Source organism: Solea senegalensis, linkage group LG18 (genome assembly GCF_019176455.1).
Source record: "Solea senegalensis isolate Sse05_10M linkage group LG18, IFAPA_SoseM_1, whole genome shotgun sequence".
NCBI classification, from domain to species: Eukaryota; Metazoa; Chordata; class Actinopteri; order Pleuronectiformes; family Soleidae; genus Solea; species Solea senegalensis.
In genome coordinates this window covers 18,814,811-18,839,364 of record NC_058041.1, presented here as the reverse complement: position 1 = coordinate 18,839,364, position 24,554 = coordinate 18,814,811, and the positions used below count along the sequence as shown (strand labels likewise).

The window sequence follows — 24,554 nt, the reverse complement described above, 5'->3', positions numbered from 1 at the left end:
GGGAGGAGACACACACACACACACACACACACACACGTTTGTCCAGCTACTCTTCTCAGGTCTCTGCATTGACGTTCATTCATTTGAACAGTCGAAACAAAGCCTTATCACTAACCTTAACCAGTTAATGACTAACCCTCACCTTAACCTAGCCACAATTCAACCACTAACTTCCTCATTCTAATTCTTGGTTTGAACTTCAAGTTCATCTTCACCATGTCATGTGATGGAGAACATTGAGTTGCTATCAAACAGGTGTCTCTAATGCCCAGTGATTGTGCAGCAAAGTAGAGAGAGACATAACAAGACACAGGTGACACACACACACACACACACACTCGTTGTCGTTGTTGCCCCTTGCTGATTTATTGTCTCTGTAAATGAACAGTCAACACAGGAAGTGAAGTTAGTGAAGTGTGAAAACAGCAGACTCTGATGTCATGTTGAAACCACTTCTGCTTTGTGTGCTGATGAAGAAACCCTGAGCTCTGTGTTTCAGTGCTGGATCATCAGAACCAGAATGTCTCGTCCTCTGGCTCTGCTTGTGGTCGTCCTCGTCTCCGTCTGTGGACACTGGCGATTGGCAGCCGCTGATGTTGGGGACTTCACTCCTTGCCTGCAGTTCTTCTACAGGTCCTGGCCTCCTAAAGGTCTGATAGGGACTCCGATCTGCCAACGTTACGACAACCAGTATCGGTTTGCCACGCTGTACAGTCGAGCGCGACGCTCTCCGTGGTTCTCGGCCTATGTGTACACGGTGCCACAGGGAAAGAGGCCCTCGACGTTCTGGAAGTTTGAGCCACAGGTGAGGAAGTTCACTTTGTTTCTGCTGCGTTTGGCTGTTGACAAATGTTGGGCTGGATCTATACTCATTAATCCAACCGTACCTTCAGGCTAACACACTGGGTCTTAGGCCCTCAAATTGACAATTTGGATAACGTGTTAGGGTTAGTGTAGCCTAAGGAACCCTAGAAAGATGTTATTTGTGTGTTTTTAAAACATTAATATATGGGGATGAATAACGTAGTTGCAACATATTGGGATAGTCAACCCCCTGAGCCCTTGGGCCCCTGAGCCTCGGCCCGGTTGGCCCATGCGATAATCCATCCTTGCTAAACAGCAGCTGAAGCGCTAGCCAATCAAATGACATTTGTGCAATAAACAGTTTATGGTAGAAATGAAGCTGTTGGTCTCACCGTTGTTTTTGTTCGATTAATTGCACCTGACTTAATTGCTCCTCTCAAATGTTGTGACATTAAAAACTCTTGCTGCAAAGTCCGCCATCCTCCACCTCAAGAACCAGGAATCAGGCTCCACTTCCTGTCATGCTTCAAAGCCACGCAAATGTGAGTGCTAACACTGCACAGTCACAGTCCCTCAGAAGTCGGATATTTTGTGGCCTGGTTCGCTAGACAACAGTCATAGAAAGATTCAATTCAGTCAGTCAGTCATCATCTAACCGCTTTATCCTCCACCAGAGGGTCGTGGGGGGTGCTGTGCCAATCTTAGCTACATCGGGCGATAGGCGGGGTACACCCTGGACAGTTCGCCAGTCCATCGCAGGGCCACACACAACTAGAGACAAACAACCATTCACTCTCACACTCACTCCTACGGTCAATTTAGAGTGTCCAATTTACCTAATCCCCACATTGCATGTTTTTGGACTGTGGGAGGAAGCCGGAGAACCCGGAGAGAACCCACGCACACACGGGGAGAACATGCAAACTCCATGCAGAAAGGCCCTTGTTCCAACTGGGGCTCGAACCCGGGTCTTCTCGCTGCAAGGCGAGAGTGCTAACCACTACACCACCGTGTAGATTCAATTCAGTTCAATAAAATTTTATTTGTATACCGCCAAATCATAACATACATTATCTCAAGGCACTGTACATAGACAACATCAAAGAGAGCAGAGAACCCCAACAGTTCACACAATGAGCAAACACTAGGCATCAGTGGAGAGAAAAAACTCCCTCTTAACAGAAGAAGAAATCTCTGACAGAACCAGGCTCAGAGATGTGCGGTCATCTGCCTCAACCAGTTGGGTTGAAAGGAAAAATGGGGGACAGAGGAGAGGTGGGGGACAGAAAGGGGGGAAAGAAAGGACAAGAGGGAGATGAGGTAGAGACAGAAGAGAGAGAGAGACCAGGAGCAGATACACAACAACTGTATCAGGTTACAAGTTTATACAGTTGATGATAGGGAAGTAAGGAAAGACACAAACTAGGGAGAGAAAGAGACAAGGTTAATGACATATATAAAAAGTCAGAATCATATCCTGAGTATGAGAGAGTGAATGTGCGCGCACCACAGGAAAATCCCCCAGCAGTTTAGTTCTATAGCAGCATAGCAACAACTTGACAGCTCAGCTAGTGAGCTAGCATTTTATTCAATGAAGAACAAACTAACTAGTGCACACCCATTGTCCTGAAACGGGTAGTGCCGTCAACCTTAAGAATCTGAACCCCTGTTTTGACACCCCCTAGTGGCTATTTAATAAAATGTATTCCCAGCTTGGCCTCATTCAGGAAACTGTAAGACTGTGTTTGATCATAAGTCAGAACCACAAATGCTCAAATGAGTTGATGACTAAAAATTAGAACTTTAGAAAGCGCTAAATTACAATCTGGTTCTTTTTTCCACTCCCTAACAAACAGTTGGCTTACCCAGGAGCTGCTGGCAACATGATCCGGTTCCCCCCGGGCCCTCTGGACCAGAACGTGGTGGACAGCCAGGCGGTGGAGCCAGACTACATTAACTCCACCTACTCTCGTGGTCACATGAACCCGAGCCTTCACCACCGGACTCATGAGGACCGCACAGCCACTTTCACCCTCACCAACGTTGTCCCGCAGAAAGCCGGCTCCAACGACGGGCCCTGGGAAAAGCTGGAGCAGACCGTCAACAAGTCCCTCGCAGCCTTCTGTCTCGGACAGGCGTACGTCGTGACCGGCGCCATCCCGTACCAGAGCGAGGAGCACTGGCTGAAGAACCACCGCGTGGCTGTGCCAGAGTACATGTGGTCGGCCTACTGCTGCCCCAAATACAACAGCAGCCTTCCAGAGGAACTGAGAAACACCTTCCCGACTTACGCCGCCATCGGCCGCAACGACTGCAACAGCAGCGAGGAAATCGTACCCGTGAGTAAGACAGCGAAGAAAGAGTTCAGGGGTTACGACGTGAGGCGGATGTCACTGGAAACGCTGGAGATGTATCTGAGGGACAGACTCAGTGCCGTGGTCAGTGTGTTTTACGAGCGATGTTCTGGATCACACTGATCCTGCACAGAATGTAGAACAGGGTTTCTCAATCCTGGTCCTGGGGACCGACTGCCCTGCTCCAACACACCTGATTCAAATGGTCAGCTCATCATCCCAGAATTCTTTTTGAAACTGTTAATTCTGTGGTTGGTCACCCCCCCCCCAGCCAGCCAGTTGAATCCTCCCCAGACAAATCTGAAGAATTTCATAATCACTTTTTTAACAAAATAGTGGAGATTCGGCAGAATCTTAACACCGACTTCAGAGAGATGGTAGTTGACTCCTGCGCACTCTCAACCTTAACCCACTTAAGTGAAATCTCTCTGTCTACCCTAGAAAGTACTATTGTCCGGTTTTTAAAAGCTGTTTTCCAGACGGTTGGTCCAGACCTCTTAGCCATTATCAACTGCTCTTTGTTTACTGGTACTTTCCCCTCCTATTTTAATCATGGCACTGTTTACCCTCTTTAAAGAAATCATCTCTAGATCCTTCTCTTTTATGTAATTTTAGACCAATCTCAAAGCTGCCTTTTTTATCCAAGATTTTAGAAAAAATAGTCTCCACTCAACTGATTTCTCATATGAATGACAATCATATTTTTGAAAAATACCAATCTGGTTTCCACTCCTTTCATAATACTGAGACTGCACTGCTTAAGGTCGCCAATGACTTATTGCTTGCTGCCGCCTCAGGCCTCTATTCAATATTAATTCTCCTTGACCTCAGCTCAGCTTTTGACACAGTGGACCATAATGTCTTAATCAGCCGTCTGAAAAATGATGTTGGTGTCAGTGATGTGGCTCTGGATTGGTTCATCTCCTATCTGTCCAACAGGTCATTCTCTGTAAGGCTTGGAGAAGCCTCCTCTTCTTGTGGGGTCCCTCAGTGGTCTATTTTGGGTCCCCTCCTATTCACTGTTTACATGTTAACCCTGGGGCAAATCATACGCAGACACAATATTGATTTCCACTGTTATGCAGATGATACGCAGCTGTATGTTCCACTGCAGCCTGATATAAGTGATGTTCCTCGTATTTTCTCCTCCCTTGCTGAGATAAAAAATTGGATTTCTGAATATTTTCTGCAGTTGAATGACTCCAAATCAGAAATTGTTATAGTTGTTATGAGTCTCTCTGGCCCCAAAAGTAGTGACATTACTTGTCTCTCCTCTAGTCTGTGCGCCTTGTCTAACAATGTTCATAAAGAACATCGGTGTCATCTTTGATGCAGAATTATCTTTTGATACTCAGGTGACTAAAGTGGTGCAGTCATGCTTTGTCCATCTGAGACAGCTAATAAAGATCAGGTCATTCCTGTCCTCTGCAGACTTAGAAAAGGTCATCCATGCTTTTATCTCTTCCAGACTTGACTACTGTAACGCACTTTACTCTGGTATCAGCAGGCGAAACATTCACAGACTGCAGCTGATGCAAAATGCTGCTGCTAGGTTTTTAACACGTACTAAGAGATGTGATCACATTACTCCAATCCTTGCTGCTCTTCACTGGTTACCTGTGAGTTTTACAACTGATTTTAAGATTTAACTGCTTGTTTTTAAAGCCCTGAATGGTCAGGCTCCTGCCTATATTTGTGATGTACTGACCAGAGATCCTCCAGCAGGGCCCTCCTAATGGTTCCAAAATCTCAACTTGTCTCTAAAGGGGACCGGGCCTTTTGCTGTTCGTGCCCCTCAGTATCCTCTTTTAAATCCCTTCTTAAAACTCACTTTTATCTTATGGCTTTTTCTTAATTGTTGGTATTGTTGTAATTATTTAAATTATTCTGTGTTCTATCTTTGTCTGGGTTTTTAACTCATTATGTTATCTGTTTTATTGTAAAGCACTTTGTTTTTGAAAAGTGCTATATAAATAAAGTTAATATTATTACTATTATCAGGAAGCACTGCAGAGGCCTGATAACGACCCGTTTATTTGATTCAGGTGTGTTAGAGAAGGGGAACATCCAGGGACAGTGGTTCACCAGGACCAGGAATGAGAAACCCTGTAGAAGATCCTGGTTAAAGCTGCAGTAGGCAACATATATTTGTCATTATAATAATTTCTTAGAAACTATCTTATAAATCTGCTGTAAAGTTCTTTAAAACGTGGGAAAAAAAATAACACATAAAAAAAGTTTGTTATGGAGGAAGTTTTTACTCACACACCAATCTGTGACAGTGAATTTAACTTCTGTTAACTTCGTTTTAGCTTGATACTGGTAATTATACCTCAATGTGAGCTGTTGTAATGAAAACAAGGCAAGATGGTTTGTCTTAAAATTAGACTATTTGTCTTGGGCTTGTTTATGCTGCAAAGAAACTTAAAGAAATCTGAGAAAAACGATATAAAAGAGAGTCAGAGTAAAGGGTAAAGGGGGGCCTCAAATTGAGCCTTGAGGAACTCCACAATTCAGCTTTCACAGAAAAGAGAAGGAAAGACAATGAACATAAACAAAAGCATTGTCAGTATGGGCAAAGCTGTAACAATTGCCACAGGAGTCATTGATCCAGTGCTGCTAAAATGTTCAAATATCTTATTTTGTCAGTTTGGCATTAAAAAACCTTGGTTTAGATTGACCTCAGGGACACAAAATGACCACACGAGGCAGCAGTAGACCAGCAGCTCCTGTGTCCCCTCGAGCTCACTATCACTGATTTTCTCTATAAGCTTTGGTGTGGGAGAGTGAGTGGTTTACAAACGTCAGTTTCCTGTCAAAAATATCCGTCTAACAGTGAGAGAAACTGACCAAAATGTTCCCATGAGTCCACATAGACTTAAGACTGATGTAGACTTCAAAGCAGAACTGAAACAACAACACGTACCTCACTGGAGAAAAAAGTCTCAAATTGTAGCTGAGATTAAAATTTACAAACCATGTGAAGGAAGAAGAAGAAGAAGAAGAAGAAGAAGAAGAAGAAGAAAGATGCAAAGTTTAAAAAACAATCACATTTCTCATGGCTCATGACCCACTTACCTCAATACTGCAATGCTGCTCCCACCAGCAGGTGGTGCCCTCGTGCAACATATATGCACATGTACAGTGACTTTAATGTCGTGTTTATTCTCTATATCACACTGTTGCTATATTAAAGTGGGTGTAAAACAGATTTTTATGAATGTAAATTAGGATTCTTGTAATAATCCAGCAGGTCTTTTTTACAGATTAAATGTCATATATGCTTTTTTAGGTCATTCTTCTACGTTCATGTCATATTTAACATAAATTAATCTGTGTAAATGTTGTTGATCCTGTCATAAATTCAAAGTTTTTTTTTTGTCATATGTTTAAAAACTTTTAGTTTTTTTAACATTGTGTTTGACAAATAAACCGAAAAGTTACTAAATCATTCAATTTATTATTTATTTATGTATTCATTGATTCATTCTTTTATTTATTATAATGTCATTTATGGTCCTCCATACACTTTAAGGTTGGTTTTTTTTATGTTTAAAGTGTCCATGTATTTTCAGATATTTTTAAATCTGTGTAAATTATATCAGTAAAAAACTTTCCACAGTTTCTTTGTTAGAAAATCAGTAAATATGTTAAATTTGAATGTGTTTAGTTTAAAAAGTTGCCATCACTGTGTCAAAGAGTCACAAACGGCACAGATGACTCACTCTGACACAGAAACCCGTTTTGCGAGTTGGACTCGACTTTTACAGAAACCACTTTTTTTAAAAGTTCACAGCGATGAACGAGACTCGTGTTCTTTCACATCAGGTGTTTGTTTTTATTGCATGAACGGATGGAACAGAGGGTTAAACACTCGCCGCTCAGTAGTGCTGGTGCTGCCGTGGCGAGAAGAACTTGTCCCACACCTCCACCTTCATGATGGCCCGGCCCATTGGGGACATGGTGGCCTTGATGTCCAGGCTGGAGCCCTCGAACGTGAGCCCGGAGCCTGTTGCCTCCTCGCGCTTGAACCCGTTCTGCTCCTTGTTGTTGTACATCTCCTTGTACAGAGCCTCGTTGCACTCCTTGCCCTGTGGGTAAATCCCCAATGCGATCCAGTTCTTGTAGATGTTGTAGTCGTAGGGGACGGAGAACATGATGGCCAGCGTCTCCTGGGCGCCGTTGCTGTCTTTCTCGAACAGGTCGTAGGTCAGGACGCCCACCGCGCCCGAGGCCTTGGCACTGGCCTTGGTGAAGTTGCACACCTCGGTCTTCTGCGGGCGCACCGTGGGCTGGGGGGGGCTGTGGCAGTTGCCACTGTCCAGGTAAACCCTGACGTGAAGGGAAAACAAAGAAAGAAAAAACAACAGGGAAAGTTTTACAGTGTAAATCTGGGGAGAAAATTGCTGTTTTCTGTGAAAAATCAACGGCTGAAATTTTTCTTTAAAGAGACAGTTTAAATCTATGCTATCTTTAAGAAATCTTTATCTCACTGTGAGACAGACTTTTCCAACAGGAAACAGAAGTTTGTAAACCACTCACTCTCCCACACCAAACCTCATAGAGAAAATCAGTGATTTTAGCTTGCAGGGACACAGGAGCTGCTGGTCTACTGCTGCCTCATGTGGTCACTTTGTGTTACTGATTCATCATAATGAAGGGTTTCAAATGCCGAACTGACAAAATAAGACATTTGAACTTAGTGATGGAGGCAGCAGTGGATCAATAACTCCTGTGTGCTGTCACCTGCTGTGATGTTAAAATTACTGATTTTCTCCATGGGGTTTGGTGTAGTGTGTTAAAAAACAGACTTTTGCCACCTAACAAAGGTTTAGCTAATAAAATCTACGTCTGTTTAAGTCTACAACATGTTAAGAACGTGTTCATGTCTTTGTCTCACTGTGACACAGACTTTTCCAACAGGAAACTGAAGTTTGTAAACCACTCACTCTCCCACACCTAAACCCATAGAGAAAATCAGTGATTTTAACATCACACACACACAGGAGTTGTTGATCCACTGCTGCCTCCGTCACTTAGTTCATGTCTTATTTTGTCACTTCGACATTCCACACGAGGCAGCAGTAGACCAGCAGCTCCTGTGTCCCCACGAGCTAAAATCAATGATTTTCTCTATGGGGTTTATATGTCATTACATATCATTTAGCTTTGGTGTGGTAGAGTGAGTGCTTTACAAACTTTGTACGTTTAACAGTGAAATAAAGACGTGAACATGTTCTTAAGACATCGCAGACTTAAGTTTATTATTAAGTTGCTAAAGCTAAAGCCATGTATCTGCTGAGCCACAGGGGGGCGCTCACAGCACCACAGTCCCAGTGTTGACAGTGTTTCTAGTAACTCAAATAAGCACACTTTAGAAAAACACTATGAACAGTGCCTTTAAAGTGTGTGTTGCACTCACTTGGGGTCCAGCAGACAGTACTTGTTGGTGAGGTTCGTGATCTCAATCGTGATGTTTCTGCGGCTTTGCTGGTTGGCAGCGAGAGCCTCTGCTGTTTCACTCATGGTGTCGTTTGTCGGCGCTGCGGCGCGAGTTAAAGGAACAGTTACAGGAACAGTTACAGGAACAGTTAAAGGAACAGTTACAAGAACAGTTACAGGAACAGTTAAAGGAACAGTTACAACAGTTACAGAACAGTTACAGAAACAGTTACAACAGTTAAGGAACAGTTAAAGGAACAGTTACAGGAACAGTTAGAGGAATAAAGGAATTAGTTACAGTTACAGGAACAGTTACTTACAGGAACAGTTACAGGAACAGTTACAGTTACAGGAACAGTTACAGGAACAGTTACAGGAACAGTTAAAGGAACAGTTAAAGGTAAAAAATGTGTTACCTGTGTGTGGACCTCAGGTGTGACTCTCACTTGGGCAGTGTCAGGTCTGAACACCGTCTTCACAAACTCGATCCAGGTCTGGGAATGTGACACGCCCCCACCCACACCTGTCTCCGCCCCCCCTCCCCCCTCCTGTGAGGCGTTCACACTCGGGGTATGTGAAGATTGCGATGATTGCGATGTTAGGGTGTAACCAACAACACAACTGCCGTAACCTGTAGCTTTTTTCTGTCTCATCGGTCTGGTTTGTTCAGTTTTTCCTGCAACGCTGAGTCACACGGTGCTGTCTCGACTGTGGACACGCCCTCTGAATGTCGGAGAAAAACACGCCGTTTGTTGCAATAATTTTACTCAAAGAAAAACAGATTTTTGAGGCCGAGACGGAGACTCACCCTCTTTAAGTTTATTTTAGTTCAAGTCCGACACGTTCACGTCTTTATTTCACTGTTAGACTTTTACAACAGGAAGCTGAAGTTTGTAAACCACTCACTCTCCCACACCAAAGTCCATAGAGAAAACCAGTGATTTTAGCTCACAGGGGACACAGGAGCTGCTTGTCACTTTGTGTGGTAACTTTGTGTCACTGAGGTAACTCCAAACAAAGGATTTCAAAAATCCGAAGTGACAAAATAAAAGTCTTGAACTTAGTGATGGAGGCAGCAGTGGATCAACAACTCCTGTGTGTGTGATGTTAAAATCACTGATTTTCTCTATGGGCTTTGGTGTGGGAGAGTGAGTGGTTCCAGTTGACTTGTTCATGTTTGTAGTTTATCTTAAAAGTATTGTGTGTATATATGTATGTGTCTATATACACACACACACACACACACACATATATACATACACATTCCAGAAATGTACAATTGGATGTTAGAAATATGCAAAAAAGGTAACTTTTCGATAATATTTGTCGTCATTTTGTAACAGGGATGTAAAGACATGGTCACGTCATCTTATTTGCTCACTTAAGTGTAAACATTTCTTCTTCTGAAAATGTTTTATTCATTTGCTAATTCTCTTTTTTTCCCCCCATTCAAAATGAAATAAAAGTCAAAGACAAAGAACTCGTTGAATTATTATTTTTATTGACTGACAGATGGACAGACAGAATCATTTGTACAAACACATTCATCTGCCCATCTTGTCGTAGATCTCCAGTTTGACGATGGCCTTGCCCTCGTCGGACATGCAGCCCCTCACGTCCAGCATGCGGCTCGCGTACTTCACGCCGGAGCCGTCGGCCTTGTGACGCACAAAGTTGGTGAAGTCCTTGGCCTCGTACATGTCCTTGAACAGCTTCTTGTCGACGGCGTGCGTGTGCTCGTACACGCCCACGCCCAGCCAGTTCTGGTAGAAGTTGTAGTCGTAGGGCACGGAGAACATGACGGCCATCAGCTCGTTGCAGCTGCGGCTGTGAATGTTGAACAGCTCGTAGGTGAGGACGCCCACGGCGCCCGACGCCGTGTGGTCGTCCTTGGTGAAGGAGCACACCTCGGTCTTGTTGATGCGCACGGTCGGCTGTGGAGGACTGAAGCTGAAGCCGCTCTCCATGTGAACTCTGGAGGAGGAGAAGAAGAATTAAGACTGCAGATACCACAAAATCTACGTCACATGTTCACGTCCTTATCTCAGTGTTAGACGTTTCCAACAGGAAACTGAAGTTTGTGAACCACTCACTCTCCCACACCAAACCCCATAGAGAAAATCAGTGATTTTAGCTTGCGGGACACAGGAGCTGCTGGTCTACTGCTGCCTCGTGTGGTCACTTTGTGTCACTGAGGTAAATCTAAACTGAGGCTTTTTAATGCCAAACTGACAAAATAATACATTTGAACTTAGTGATGGAGGCAGCAGTAGACCAGCAGCTCCTGTGTGTGTGATGTTAAAATCACTGATTTTCTCTATGGGGTTTGGTGTGGGTCAAAGTAACTCATAAACCGTCCTGACTTTAAAAACATGTGAACTCTCCCTTTAAAAGAATGGTAAGCAGAAGAACTGGATCTGTGAACCAGAAACTGGTCCTGTGACTGATATTGTGCAACGACTCAGTGTGAGACTGTGTCACGCCCTTTTTAATCTGATGTGGTCGTCAGATTATTGTTCATCATGATCAATACATATAGAGAATTAAATTATTTGTTTGTCACAAGTATTGTTTTTAAATTTTATAACTTAAACCCATTGTTATTCTCGTGTTGCTGGCAACTGCATAGTCTTAATTTACCTTCTGGGATTAAATTAATTTAGTTATCCGTCAATAAATGGATAAATTAAAGACATTTAAATTTGAGAGTCAATGTTTCACCAAAAATGTTTGGATTAAAAAAAAAATTACTGAAAGTATTTCAGTATTTGTGGAAATTCAGTTGACTATAAATAGATCTTAAAAATAAAAGTCTTTCTTTAAAGAGGATATTAAGAATAAGAAACTATTTATATGTAACTCTCACCAAATAATTAACTTCATATTAGTTTATTTAGAATGAACTTAATTTAGGTGTTTTTTTAAGTTTATAAACCATATTTGTTGTTCTTGTTGTGGAAATGTACGAATAAAATAAAAGTGAATTTTACTACTAAAAAAAAAGAGTTAATTTCTGCATTGCTGTTATTTATTTTTATTTATTTGTTTGTTTCCCAAATTTTCCATATGGTTAAAAAAAAACCAATATATTCCGACACCAAATCACAATATAAATAATCACGAGAGTGAATCACGCTTCTGTCGCCTCATTTGAAAGTGATCATGTAAAGTGATAACCATTATTATTTGGAACTTAATTTAAAACAAAATATACTTGAAAATCTTCAATACATTTGATCAGGGACCCAAAGTTTCTCTCCTGTGACACATCTGTGGGTCCCCGACCCAGATTTTAAGAACCCCTGCACTAAAACACTAAATTTTCACTTTAAAAACAAACGTAAAAAAAAAAAAAAAGACGGAAAAAACAGGGAATATAACTCATACATGTGTGTGTGCGTGCCTTACTTTGGGTTGACGAGGCAAAAGTTGGAGCTCACATTAGTGATCTCGATGGTGCAGTTACGGTTAGTGGTGAGGGTGAAGGAGTGCGACTCTGCGGTCTCGGGCATGATGACGTCTGCTGGACGAGGCTGAGCGACTGTTCAGGGCTGACACCACAGAACATGACATTTATATACATATGAAAATAAAAGTTTCCACAGTCTCTGAAACAAAGGTGTCAAAATCACAAGTGTACTCACTGGAGTTTGTGTCACACACGCAGGACGACAGAGCTTCCACTGACTGACAGTCCCGAGTCTGGTTTGAGAGCCAGTGCGTGGACACGCCCACTCTGTCACGCCCACTCAACTTCACTAGGCGTGTCATGAGATCTTTCTCAGTCAGGACACGCCTCCTGTCATCGCAAAGGTGTGGCATCAGCGTCCAACAGGTTCAACACCTTATGGAAAGATACTCATCATCATCATCATCACCAGGCCTCAGGGTGGAGGAGAAATACCAGACTGTCTGTTCTGATTTAAAAAATAATCAGCAGCAACTAAAACAACAAAAGCAAAAACAGCAGCAGAAGCTAAATCAGTAGAAGCTAAATCAGTAGCAGAAGCTAAATCAGTAGCAGAAGTTAAATCAGTAGAAGCAAAAATAGTAGCAGGAAATCAGTAGAAGCTAAATCAGTAGCAGAAGCTAAATAATTAGAAGCTAAATAATTAGAAGCTAAATCAGTAGAAGCTAAATCAGTAGCAGAAGCCAAATTAGTAGAAGCTAAATCAGTAGCAGAAGCTAAATCAGTAGCAGTAAATAATTAGAAGCTAAATCAGTAGAAGCTAAATCAGTAGCAGAAGCAAATCAGTAGTAAAAGTAGCAAAAATAGTAGCAGGAAATCAGTAGAAGCTAAATCAGTAGCTAAATAATTAGAAGCTAAATAATTAGAAGCTAAATCAGTAGAAGCTAAATCAGTAGCAGAAGCCAAATTAGTAGAAGCTAAATCAGTAGCAGAAGCTAAATCAGTAGCAGAAGCTAAATAAAAGCTAAATCATAGAGCGTAGCAGAAGCCAAATTAAATCAGTAGAAGGTAGCAGCAAGTAGAAAAAATAGTAGCAGGAAATCAGTAGAAGCTAAATCAGTAGCAGAAGCTAAATCGGTCAGAAGCTAAATCAGTAGCAGTAGCTAAATAAGAAGCTAAATCAGTAAGAAGCTAAATCAGTAGCAGAAGCTAAATAAGTAAACAAAAAGTAGCAGGAAATCAGTAGAAGCTAAATCAGTAGCAGAAGCTAAATCGGTAGCAGCTAAATCAGTAAGCTAAATCAGTAAAAGCAAAAATTGTAGCAGGAAATCAGTAGAAGCAAAAATAATAGCAGGAAATCAGTGAAGCTAAATCAGCTAAATCACTAGCAGAAGCTAAACCAGTAAGAAGCTAAATCAGTAGCAAGCTAAATCAGTAGCAGAAGCAAATCAGTAGAACTAAATCAGTAGAAGCAAAAATAGTAGCAGAAATCAGTAGAAGCTAAATCAGTAGAAGCTAAATCAGTAGCAGAAGCTAAATCAATAGAAAGAAATCAGTAGCAGAAGCTAAATCAGTAGAAGCTAAATCAGTAGAAGCAAAAATAGTAGCAGGAAATCAGTAGAAGCTAAATCAGTAGCAGAAGCTAAAAGTAGAAGCTAAATCAGTAGCAGAAGCTAAATCAGTAGAAGCTAAATCAGTAGCAGAAGCTAAATCAGTAGCAGAAGCTAAATCAGTAGCAGGAAATCAGTAGAAGCTAAATCAGTAGCAGAAGAAACAGTCACACTTGTCATTTTCAGTTGAGATGAACTGAGAGTTCTCACATTCACTCAATTCACGTCTAATGTTCACACAAAGTCCGTTTCTCTATCCATATCTGTGCGTATCTGTGTGTATCTGTGTGTATCTGTGTGTACCTGTGCGTACCTGCGCGTACCTGGGCGTACTCTGGTACTTGTGAAAACGTCATCAGCCTCAGTCCAAGTTCTGTTCCAATTCTCAAGTAAGTGAACAGCGAGGACGGTTCTCATACCCGGAAGTCTTCTTGCTCCGCCCATTTTTTACCAAGTATGCATCGGAGGTGACTTAAGCGTACTTGGGATGGCCATGTATCCCAGAATACATTTCGGTGGAGCATAGCAGCAGATAATCGAAATATAAATCTGAAATAAATATTTTTCTTTGTCCCGGGAACAAAGTTTTAACATCATTTGAGGCGAGAAATTAGTCATTTAGAATTAAATGACTCATTTAATTTGGACGCTCGGCGCTCACTGTGTCCAGCAGAGGGCAGCGTGACCTCGGCCTGTCCTGATGAAATGATCCGCTGGCTCAGACGTCGCTGTCATTAGATGCTCGGTGTGATCCATAGATTTGTTGTGTTATTTTGTTTTTAATGGAAATGTTTTGACCTGACTATATGTATATACATATATATATATTTAAATATAGATAGTATATATTTGTACACGTCATGTATATATATATATATACTACTCTACAATGCTGTAATATATCTATTTTCCAGATGATATTATTTGTATTGTATATTTTAATAGAAATAAATTAATAAATGAAGTTAAATATTTAAAATGTAAAAATAATAACAACATATATATGCATTTATTAAAAGTATTTCATATGTTCATTTATCAACACCGTAGGTGGCGCTAATGAGGCTGCAGCACTCAGCGCCGGCCATCATTCAAACAGCAGAACAATACATACATACTTGCATACTTGAGTATTGAGAAACAACCACAAACTTGTGTACTCCTGTACTTGGCAAGTATATACTCCCAGCGTACTTCATAAGTATATACTTCCCAAGTAAGCAAGTACATACTTGTTTACTTGAGTACTGAGAAACAGCCATAGTTCTGATGGTTTTTAACGGCGGCTGGCCACTGACATTATAGGACATTACCGCCACCTACTGACCTAGGGTGTGGGTCAAGCTCCGACCTCCCCTCCTAAATGTCTACATACATACAAACATCCCAGATCGAGGCCCTTTCCGCTCATATTCTTCCGCACACTCCTACACTCTTCAGAAACTCGACTTGCTTGTCCCTCGTCACCCTCACTTAGAATATCTTTCAGTTCAAATCCCTGGACCCCAACACCCCTCAACTTGTCCCTCGTCACCCTCAACACCCCTCAACTTGTCCCTCGTCACCTCTCAACACCCCTCAACTCGTCCCTCGCACCCTCAACACCCCTCAACTTGTCCCTCGTCACCCTCAGGCACCCTCAACACCCCTCAACACCCACCCTCAACACCCCTCAACTTGTCCTCGTCACCCTCAACACCCCTCAACTTGTCCCTCGTCACCCTCCTCTGCTCTTCATATGCCCTACACCCCAGCAGTACACGCTCCACTGATTCCTCCACCTCCCTACATCCCTCACACAACCCTGTTTGATGCCTCCCCACCAGTTTCAATGTTTTATCAAGTGTCCCAGCCTCAACCTCATCCATACTCTTCCCTCCTGCTGTGTCTCCTGACGCCCCGCCCCTTAACACTACGCTGCACCTGGTGAAAGTGTCGACCCTTCTGTTCCAACATTTCCACAGTGTACACACCCTGTCTATCCATTGTCCTCCTGTTGACTGCCACACCCCTCACCAGAACAGCTACCCCAAACCCTGATACCCCTGTATCTGGATCCGTGGAACCGTCCGTGGAACCGTCCGTGGAACCGTCTGTGGAACCATCTGTGTAAACCCGGGGTAAACTCCCGATAACAAGTAGTGATATGTCGTTCGTGAACGTTTTGTTCAAAATGAACTAATCTTTTATATGACTCGGGAGTAATGAGTCATCTCAGTGAGTGATTCGTTCATTTTCATGCAGTACCTTCCATCACCACACGATGGCAGGCAGCTGCATAAGCTCAGCAGGAAAGGAAGCAGAAATAATTAGTTCAGGACAAGTGAGCAAGCGTCCGTCCTCAGGTCACGTGACAGCTACCTAGTCACTGTCGTGCTGTTAAACAACAATGTCAGAGAGGACACAGGACACAAGGACACAAGGTTTCATATGGTTTGAATTCCTTGTGGCATTTTGTTTATTATACTTTGTCAGCTGAAGTGTTTGAGAACCGTGGTCTTTTTTTACAACGCCCACAAGAGGGACACAGCGCCAACCGCTGTAAAAATGAACGAAATGAACGAAATGACTCAAAAAAAGATTAGTTCAATTTACTGTCCGAGAGTAAAAGATCTGAGTCAGTAAGAAGAGTCGAACTTCCCATCACTACTAACAAGTCTGAGTTAGACCCTCAAATACTCCTCCTTAAAAAACAACTGAGACTAAATACTACACACAGGTGAACAACATCAGGGGCGAGGCCACACAATCAGGACAGGAAGTGAAACTCAACAAGGTGCACACACACACAGGAAATAGTACAAAATAAAACAGGAAACCAGAATCAGAACTAAAAAAAAGTTAATAAAAACATCCTGAATAATCCAGAGGTCATGACAGCGACATAAAGAAACTGCACTCGTTCACTCATTCACTCATCAACTGTTGCTTTGACATTTTTCATTTGTACAACTTCAGCGTCGTCTTGTGGACAGGATGATTATGACATAGGTTTTAGTTATTTCACATCAGACGTCACTTTATTTTGAAAAGACAGTGGACGACATGTTCCTGTAATGTTTATTCATACATACATATATACACAAATATATATGTGTGTATATAAAAAACTGTATGTGACTATAAATAAAGAGAAAATATTCATTTCATTTTAAGTAAAAATGGGATTTAAAGCAACTTTATTGTTAATGTGACATAAAATAAACACAAACATGCACTTATTTACATTTAGACAGATTAAACAGCTGGTTTAACGCTGTCAATCACACCATAGTCCCACCCCCAAAGCTTCCCCTGCTTTCATCAACCCTTAGAGATTAGAGATTAAGACCATTCACTCTCTAACTCATGAGAAGCAGAAGCATTATGCGCCTCACTCACTCACAATTCTGTTCTAAAGTGAATTCACAGCTATCTGCCGCCACCTACTGACAAAACCAGGGGATTACATGACACTATGAACAACTCCTGCAAATAATCTGACGACAAATTGATGTAAATCCATCAGATTTTAATCCCTTGGTGCATTTTTAGGATCTATTTTCAGCTGCATTTGCTAAAGGGATAGTTCAGGGTTTTTTAACGGTGGTTGTGACACAAAAATATCGACATCAGTTCAAGTCTACGATATCTACGTCACATGTTCACGTCTTTATCTCACTGTCAGACTTGTAAACCACTCACTCTCCCACACCAAAGCCCATAGAGAGATAAAGACGTGAACGTGTTCTGAAGACATCGTCATCGCCGACTTAAACTGATTTAAAAGCGACAGCAGCTTCACGTTCACTTCTGTGGGAGCGCGGCTCCGACCCTGAGGCCCGTCTTCTCCTCGATCCACTGCTTGTAGTTGGTCACTTTGGTGTAGACGCCGGGTCGCAGCTCCTTGGCACAGCCGTCGCCCCAGCTGATGATCCCGAACTGGAAGAGCCTGCCGTCGAGCTCGCACACCAGAGGCCCTCCAGAGTCTCCCTGTGAGGACGGAGACAGAGAGAGGAAGTCAGCAGCAGCAGTGCTGTGGCAGCGGCGCGTCCTCCAGTCCAGACATGCACACATACCTCGCAGGCGTCCTGGCTCCAGTCGAGTCTCCCGGCACAAAACATGTTGTCAGTGATCAAGTTTTCATAATAGTCCTTGTGTCGACACACGTCGTCGGCGAAGACGTTCACCCAGGCTTCTCTGAGATACTGAGACTTATACCACAGACCTGCACACAGGAAGTCGTTAACATACACGCAGACTTTGTTTTATGGTTTGTAGGATAAAGTATAATCAGAGGTAATTATATTTACTTAACTGCTCTAATTCAGGGTATTAAAGGCTTTTAAGGTTCTAAAGTGTTTCCCCCTTGAAACACGACTTTGTTTTCCTTCACATTGTTGATGTTACATTAAAGGGATAGTTTGGGTTTACTGATGTGTGGTTGATATGAGACACTGACACAGACTCAACACTTGAAATATGAGCTGACAGCTGTTAGCGATGCTAAGAACCTGCAGGAGAGAGTCTGCGAAAAAACACCTTTTAGCAACTTAACAAAAGACTCAGCGAATGAAACCTACGTCTGGTTAAGTCTACGATGTCTGCATCACATGTTCACGTCTTCATCTCACTGTGAGACAGACTTTTCCAGCAGGAAACTGAAGTTTGTAAACCACTCACTCTCCCACACCAAACCTCATAGAGAAAATCAGATGTGAACATGTGACGTAGATATCGTAGACTTAAACTGACGTAGATTTTAGTTGCTGAACCTTGTATGGACACATTGATATCAGTATTTCATGACAGTCAACAATCTGGCAGGAAGTGGATGAAGCCATTTCCTGTCGTCTTCACAGGAAGTTCCTCACCCTGTTTCTCTTTCCCGTATCCTGCGATCTCACAGGTGACGCCGGGCTGGATGATCTGCTGAGGCGATGGCAGACACACAATCTTCACCGATTTACTCTCCGCCGCACATTTACCTCGTCTGGGCTTCAGCTTCATCAGGGCTGAGAGAGGATGAGAAGACAGGTTCAGTTACAGCGCCCCCTGAAGTTGTAATTCCACATAATCAACTTGTGTCAACGCCTCATTCTTCTTCAAATTCACAATTCAAGATGGCCGCTCTGAGCGTGGCATAGCTCATGTGCTTCTGTCAACATGTTGCTATACTCATTTTATGTATAAAAGTCATGTGTTTACCTTGCTACTAAGCTAACTTTACCTAGCTGTAGCGCTAAAATTAATCACTGCTATACGACCTGTGAAATTGTGTGGAAACTTGATGCTAAGCTGTTTTTATGTGTAAATTAATGTATTGATCATATAGACCAGATTAGCGTGCTAGTTAGCAAACCTAGCTATATCACTAAAATTAACCACCATTATTCTTAATATGAAATTCTGTGAAAACTATTTTTGTTTATAATATTATGTGTTTGTCATATGGCGTGATTAGCTTGCTAGTTGGCAAATTATATCACTATCATTAACCACCATTATTCTGCTAAATTCTGTGAAAACAATTTTTTATGTATAAAAGTATGTGTTATGTGTCATATGGGTGAGATTAGCTTGCTAGTTAGCAACTCTAGGTATAATGCTAACATTAACGACTGATGTGACCAAGCTCCGATGGGAGACAGAGCCTTCTGCCACGTCGCTCCCAGTCACTTTGAGATTGTTTGTTCAATATAAAGTGCATTACAAATAAAATTCATTATTATTATTATTATTATTATGTGTCCACTTGTAAAGTTGTGTGAAAACACGCTGCTAAGCTAGGACCAAATAAACGTGTTTATCAAATGGATTTGATTAGCTAGTTCGCAGACCTAGCAACAATTATTCCACTTATGAAATTCTATGAAAACCTTTTATTTTTTAATGTATAAAATGATGTGTTTGTCATGTGGACGAGATTAGCTCGCTAGTTAGTGTATCTAGCTATAATGCTAACATTAACCACTATTATCCAACTTTTGAAGTTCTGTAAAAGAATTTTGTGTAAAAAATGGATTTATCATATGGACTAGATTAGCTAGCACACTGACATTAACCACTGTTTGATGGTTTCGTACCCACGTCGTTGTTAAAGTTGCCCTCGCTGTTGTCGTAGTCCTCGTGGACGATGATTTTCTCCACCCTGAAGTTCTGCTCCACAGTCCGGTCCGTCTCGTTGAGAGCGTTCTTCCCCAGGGTCACAGAGAAACGCTGCGGTTTGTCGTGGGAGCTGAAACACAAGCTCACACAAATCAGTTCCAAATCTCTTTCAACGCGTCACCTCGTTACAGCGATGACCTCACTTCCTACCCGTGGGGGAAGCAGTGGGCGGCCGTGAGGACCCAGCAGGCGGAGATCAGACTCCCGCCACAGCGGAAAACCTTCTCCTTGGATTTGCTGCGCACAAATATGGCAGCGATCCACGGGTGAGATTCCACCGTGGAAACTTTTCCACCAACGATCTTCAGAAGCTTCCGTCTGCTGCGCTGACCACATGTCCACTCTGCAGCTGTGGGATTAAAGCAGAGACATAACAATGGCAGGCAAACACATGGGAACGGGATGTGGTAACTTTAGTGAGATGCCAAGAATCAGGAGCAGGTGGTGTTGTGTTGAAATAACACAAGGCTAGCGCTAACTCTAACCACTGGTTCCACATGGTTCCTTCAATGACACGAGAAGTTCTAGCTCCACTCGGCTCATTATTACCTGGTACATGGTGTTTTCTTTAGTTCCTGCTCTAACGAGGTTCAGCTGAGCTGATACTAAAATGTGACATCAACAGACTGCCGGCCACTGACTGGTCAGAGAGTGTCGCCACTGAAGAGTCATGAGCGCGATGTCCAACACAAGAATCAAAGCCAACAATGTCCAACTGTAGATCAGTTAAAAAGAATTCTAATCCCACTTAAAGTTCTTATAATTCCGAATTCTTCCGCTTTAGCATCACTAGCTAATATCACCTATTCAGGTGCGTGTGCGACTCACCTGGCTGTGGCTCGGTCGGTGCAGGTAAAGGCGGAGCTGGAAGAACGAGACCAGAGAAGAGTTTTACTTTAAAACACCATCAGCACAAAGTCTGGATACAAATTTATCTGAAGAAGAAGAAGAGGAAATAAATGTTTACGTGAGTCTGAGCCGCAGCGCGGGATATTGCAGTACTCCCTCACCAGCTGCTGGTTCCTCCACACGTAACACCACGGACGCCGTTGGTAGAAAAGGTTTCTGTGAGAAAAAAAAAACATCAAACACTTTTTCACAGGAAAAACACAGGAAGAGAATGTTTGTTTCACGTAGCATAGCATAGCTAGCTAGCTACAGCAACTAAATTCCAACACCAATGAGCAATGAGTTCCATAAATATCTACAAAACTGGCAAATCATTGTTAAGTTCTGTGGAAACGTATCAGATGGACTTTATTAGCAAAATTAGCTATAATGCTAAAATTACCCATTGTTAACCAATTTGTGAAGACTGTGAAATCTTGACCTACATTGTTTTTATGTGTTAAATGATGTATTTAGCATATAGACTAGATTAGCTTGCCAGTTAGCAAATCTAACGATAATGCTAACATTAATGACTGTTCTCTTACTGGTGTAAGTTGTGTGGAAATTTGTTGCTACGCTGTTTTTATGTACTGAAACAAGCTAAAATGTACGAAATGGACCACGTTAGCTTGCTAGTTTGGAAAATTAGCTATTTTAGGTGTAAAATAACGCATTTAACATATGGACAGTTAGCAAAACTATAATTCTAACATCAATCACTGTTATTATGTTGACCCAAAACAAATCTGTGTTAATGTTTCCCATGTTTTTAATCAGAGATTATAATCTGAGATTACCTGCAGTAGTTGTGTCTCCCTGCGTTGACGTCTGAGGACAGGTAACGCTCCCTGATGTCGGCGTCCCATGTCTCACAGGTCAATCCACTCTCTGATTTAGACTCTGAGCCTCTGTAGTAGAGGCCGACGCCCTCGTAGCACTGACCTCCTTTCACTGAGCGGACAGCGAGGGATTTTATTTATTTATTTCAAATCAAAAATGTGGAAAGAATGTAAATAAAATCAGGTTTGAATGTCAGAACTCACCTGTTTCACAGCGGCTTCCCTCAAACCCATCAGCACACAAACAGAACATGTGTTCACCGCTCGTCAACGACGGAACTGATGAACCTCCGTGAAGACAGAGTCCATCTGACGAAATAACATCACACATGTTTTACACAGCAGGGGCGCAACAAGAGACTTTAGGGGCCAAACAACCACAAAACACGAAGACTCACATGATATCTACGTCACATGTTCACGTCTTCGTCTCACTGTTAGACAGACTTTTCCAACAGGAAGCTGAAGTTTGTAAACCACTCACTCTCCCACACCAAACCCCATAGAGAAAATCATCGATTTAAGTTTGCAGGGACACAGGAGCTGCTGGTCTACTGCTGCCTCGTGTGGTCACTTTGTGTCACTGAGGTAAATCTGAGCGAACATTTTGAAATGCCGAATTGACAGAATAACACATGAACTTAGTGATGGAGGCAGAAGTGGATCAGCAACATCACTGTGCTGTGATGTTAAAATCACTGATTTTTCTCTATGGACTTTTGTGTGAGAGCGTGAGCAGTTTGTGTGTCAAACACTGTGAGATTTAGTTGTAGGATGACATTATTCTAGCACACTGACACACTAACATAATTACGCTCCGTTAAAGCTCCGGGGGCCCCTGGGGCTATTTGTAAACCACCGCCAACAAACGTCCAGGAGCAAAATTGTAAAGTTTCTTACCTGAATTTTCAAAAGAGGAGGAGAATGAAGACGATGAGGACCAAGACAATGAAGAGGAGGAAGAAGAAGAGGAAGAGAAATGTGAACGTTTTACCCTCCCATTGTTCCCGAGCATGGCCTGAAATTAAAGAGCCTGAGATGAATTCATATGAAAAGAAGATGAGGAAAATGAGAAAGTTAAAAATGTCCCTAACTGTCTCCGCTGTCGTCAGAGCGACCAGCGTCCACATGAAGACTCCTGCGCTCGTCATGTCTCCTCACTGTGGACTGACTCTGTCTGCATGAGCGCGCATGTAGACGAGCTGAGGAGGAGGAGGAGGAGGAGGAGGCGTGATTGGATGGTATTTGATTTTTTTAATGTAAGTGAATCCTTGTTTGTGAGCGAGTGAATGACTCACAGGTGTGAACACACACAGGAATCCTGTGGTTTTTATATCAGCTAGCAAATCCTGGATTTGTTTGAATCCTGATCATCTGCTCATTAAACGTCCAGTCTGTAAGATTTACGAGGACAAACTTTGGGTCCTGATCTGTTACAAAAAAAACCACAAAGTTAGACCACTTCCTGTTCCTACTATTGTATTACAACAGTTACGGAACAACGACTAAAACTAAAAATTCAGGTTATTAATGTTAGCATTAATGCTAGGTTTGCTCACTAGTAAGCTTACCAAGTTCATTTAATATGTGTCCACGGAATTTAGAAATGCTAATGCTAATAAACACAACTCAACAAAAGAACTCAGTCTGGTGTTGGAATTGAGTTGCTGTAGCTAGCTAGCTAAGCTAAGTTAACATTAAAAACAAAACATTCTGTTCCTGTATGTGTCGCCCTGTACTGGCTGCTCCACTAAGCAGCTGTATTTACACGTAAAAAAAACCACCTAAACTAAAATTACCATAAATGTAATAAAACATGTGTCCATGTGGGTGGAGCCTTTCAGATTTGTCACGTGTCACAAATGAAACATGTGGAGTGGGAGGAGCTTTGGAGAGCGGAGAACCCTCAAATGTAAGTATTTTTTCGCATTTTACTATTGTCTGTTTTTTCCAGTGATCTCGCGTACTGCAGCTTTAAACCCTGTGTGTGTGTGTGTGTGTGTGTGTGTGTGTATGTGTTTAAATCTGTGGGATTATGATTTCCACACTGCGACGCGTCTGAGGGCATCAACCTGACCTTACATCACCATGACAACGCGACCGCGCGTTGAGAAACCAACAGAGACATAAATGTTTACAGGAAAACAAAGTTTAGAAAACACTGAGTCAGCGTTTGTGAGGAAAACATTTATGTTCAGTTTTATATTTATTTTATTTTATATTTCAGTTTTATATTTATGGTCGACATTTTTAATCTCAGCAGAACTTTGTTTATCGTGAATCTGCTTCTGGCACTGGCTCTGGTTCTGATTCTGATTCTGGCTCTGGCTCTGGCTCTGGCTCTGGTTCTGGCTCCGGATTTGGACAAATTCAAACGCAAAGTGATGCAATGACAATAAAAACACAAGAGTCAAAATATTAAAAATATGAAGACAATATTCTGAGATTAACATCATAATCTTATCTCAGAATTCTGATTTTATTTGAAGAATTACAACTTTTTTCTAAGAATTCTGATTTATAAAATAAGAAGTATGACTTTAATCTGAGAATTCTGACTTTTTGCTTTAATCTGAGAATTCTAACTTTTTTTGCTTTAATCTGAGAATTCTGACTTTTTGCTTTAATCTGAGAATTCTAATTTTTTTTTGCTTTAATCCAAGACTTCTGACTTTTTTTTCGCTTTAATCTGAGAATTCTGACTTTTTTTACTTTAATCTGAGAATTCTGACTTTTTGTTTTGCAGAATTATGGCTTTAATCTTTAAAATATGACCTTTTTTTAATCCCCATTATTTATTTTGTATAAATGAAGTTTGACTCAGTTATAGTTTATAAGATTTTTTTAAGGTTTAAGTATTTTTCTAAACATAAACACACTTAAATTTAAGTGTTATTTAAGTGTTTCACGCCTGTCCTTTACTCAGGGCAGGTGTGAATCTAAACGTTACTGCTTGTATCCACTGGGTGTCGCTGCTGTTCCGTTTATATAAAACCTTTATTTGTGTATATTTCTTTGGTGAAAAATGAATAAAAACGAGTGAATGAGTGAACATTTT

The 24,554-nt window shown here is 41.8% G+C and overlaps 4 protein-coding genes across 4 annotated transcripts; 1 reads left to right on the top strand and 3 right to left on the bottom strand.

Moving 5' to 3' along the window:
• The first annotated feature begins 20 nt into the window (after positions 1–20).
• LOC122759417 (endonuclease domain-containing 1 protein-like) lies at positions 21–6,625 on the top strand. The gene is made up of 2 exons (XM_044014300.1): positions 21–805; positions 2,661–6,625. Exons 1-2 carry the CDS (start codon positions 521–523, stop codon positions 3,279–3,281), a joined length of 906 nt encoding a protein of 301 aa, XP_043870235.1. The 5' UTR covers positions 21–520; the 3' UTR covers positions 3,282–6,625.
• A 347-nt stretch (positions 6,626–6,972) lies between these two features.
• LOC122759422 (DELTA-actitoxin-Afr1a-like) lies at positions 6,973–9,087 on the bottom strand. The gene is made up of 3 exons (XM_044014305.1): positions 9,017–9,087; positions 8,581–8,701; positions 6,973–7,490 (listed from the first exon to the last, which is right to left on the bottom strand). Exons 2-3 carry the CDS (start codon positions 8,682–8,684, stop codon positions 7,040–7,042), a joined length of 555 nt encoding a protein of 184 aa, XP_043870240.1. The 5' UTR covers positions 8,685–8,701; positions 9,017–9,087; the 3' UTR covers positions 6,973–7,039.
• A 994-nt stretch (positions 9,088–10,081) lies between these two features.
• On the bottom strand, positions 10,082–12,327 carry LOC122759423 (DELTA-stichotoxin-Hmg2b-like). Its single transcript, XM_044014306.1, has 3 exons — positions 12,245–12,327; positions 12,009–12,151; positions 10,082–10,574 (listed from the first exon to the last, which is right to left on the bottom strand). Exons 2-3 carry the CDS (start codon positions 12,110–12,112, stop codon positions 10,145–10,147), a joined length of 534 nt encoding a protein of 177 aa, XP_043870241.1. The 5' UTR covers positions 12,113–12,151; positions 12,245–12,327; the 3' UTR covers positions 10,082–10,144.
• A 4,972-nt stretch (positions 12,328–17,299) lies between these two features.
• On the bottom strand, positions 17,300–22,672 carry plaub (plasminogen activator, urokinase b). The gene is made up of 11 exons (XM_044014293.1): positions 22,591–22,672; positions 22,397–22,514; positions 21,701–21,805; positions 21,455–21,608; positions 20,734–20,831; positions 20,595–20,630; positions 19,917–20,115; positions 19,685–19,836; positions 18,473–18,613; positions 17,678–17,826; positions 17,300–17,591 (listed from the first exon to the last, which is right to left on the bottom strand). Exons 1-11 carry the CDS (start codon positions 22,645–22,647, stop codon positions 17,406–17,408), a joined length of 1,395 nt encoding a protein of 464 aa, XP_043870228.1. The 5' UTR covers positions 22,648–22,672; the 3' UTR covers positions 17,300–17,405.
• Positions 22,673–24,554: the final 1,882 nt, after the last annotated feature.

Bases quoted from the DNA above. Each gene is read 5' to 3' on its own strand.
- LOC122759417 (XM_044014300.1), top strand. From the start codon at position 521: ATGTCTCGTCCTCTGGCTCTGCTTGTGGTCGTCCTCGTCTCCGTCTGT. The intron at 806-2,660 runs GTGAGGAAGTTC...CCTAACAAACAG, and splicing joins TCTGGAAGTTTGAGCCACAG to TTGGCTTACCCAGGAGCTGC.
- LOC122759422 (XM_044014305.1), bottom strand. From the start codon at position 8,684: ATGAGTGAAACAGCAGAGGCTCTCGCTGCCAACCAGCAAAGCCGCAGA. The intron at 7,491-8,580 runs GTGAGTGCAACA...CCTTCACGTCAG, and splicing joins TACTGTCTGCTGGACCCCAA to GGTTTACCTGGACAGTGGCA.
- LOC122759423 (XM_044014306.1), bottom strand. From the start codon at position 12,112: ATGCCCGAGACCGCAGAGTCGCACTCCTTCACCCTCACCACTAACCGT. The intron at 10,575-12,008 runs GTAAGGCACGCA...CTCCTCCTCCAG, and splicing joins TTTTGCCTCGTCAACCCAAA to AGTTCACATGGAGAGCGGCT.
- plaub (XM_044014293.1), bottom strand. From the start codon at position 22,647: ATGACGAGCGCAGGAGTCTTCATGTGGACGCTGGTCGCTCTGACGACA. The intron at 22,515-22,590 runs GTTAGGGACATT...CTTTAATTTCAG, and splicing joins CTCTGACGACAGCGGAGACA to GCCATGCTCGGGAACAATGG. The intron at 18,614-19,684 runs GTACGAAACCAT...ATCCTCTCTCAG, and splicing joins CAACTTTAACAACGACGTGG to CCCTGATGAAGCTGAAGCCC.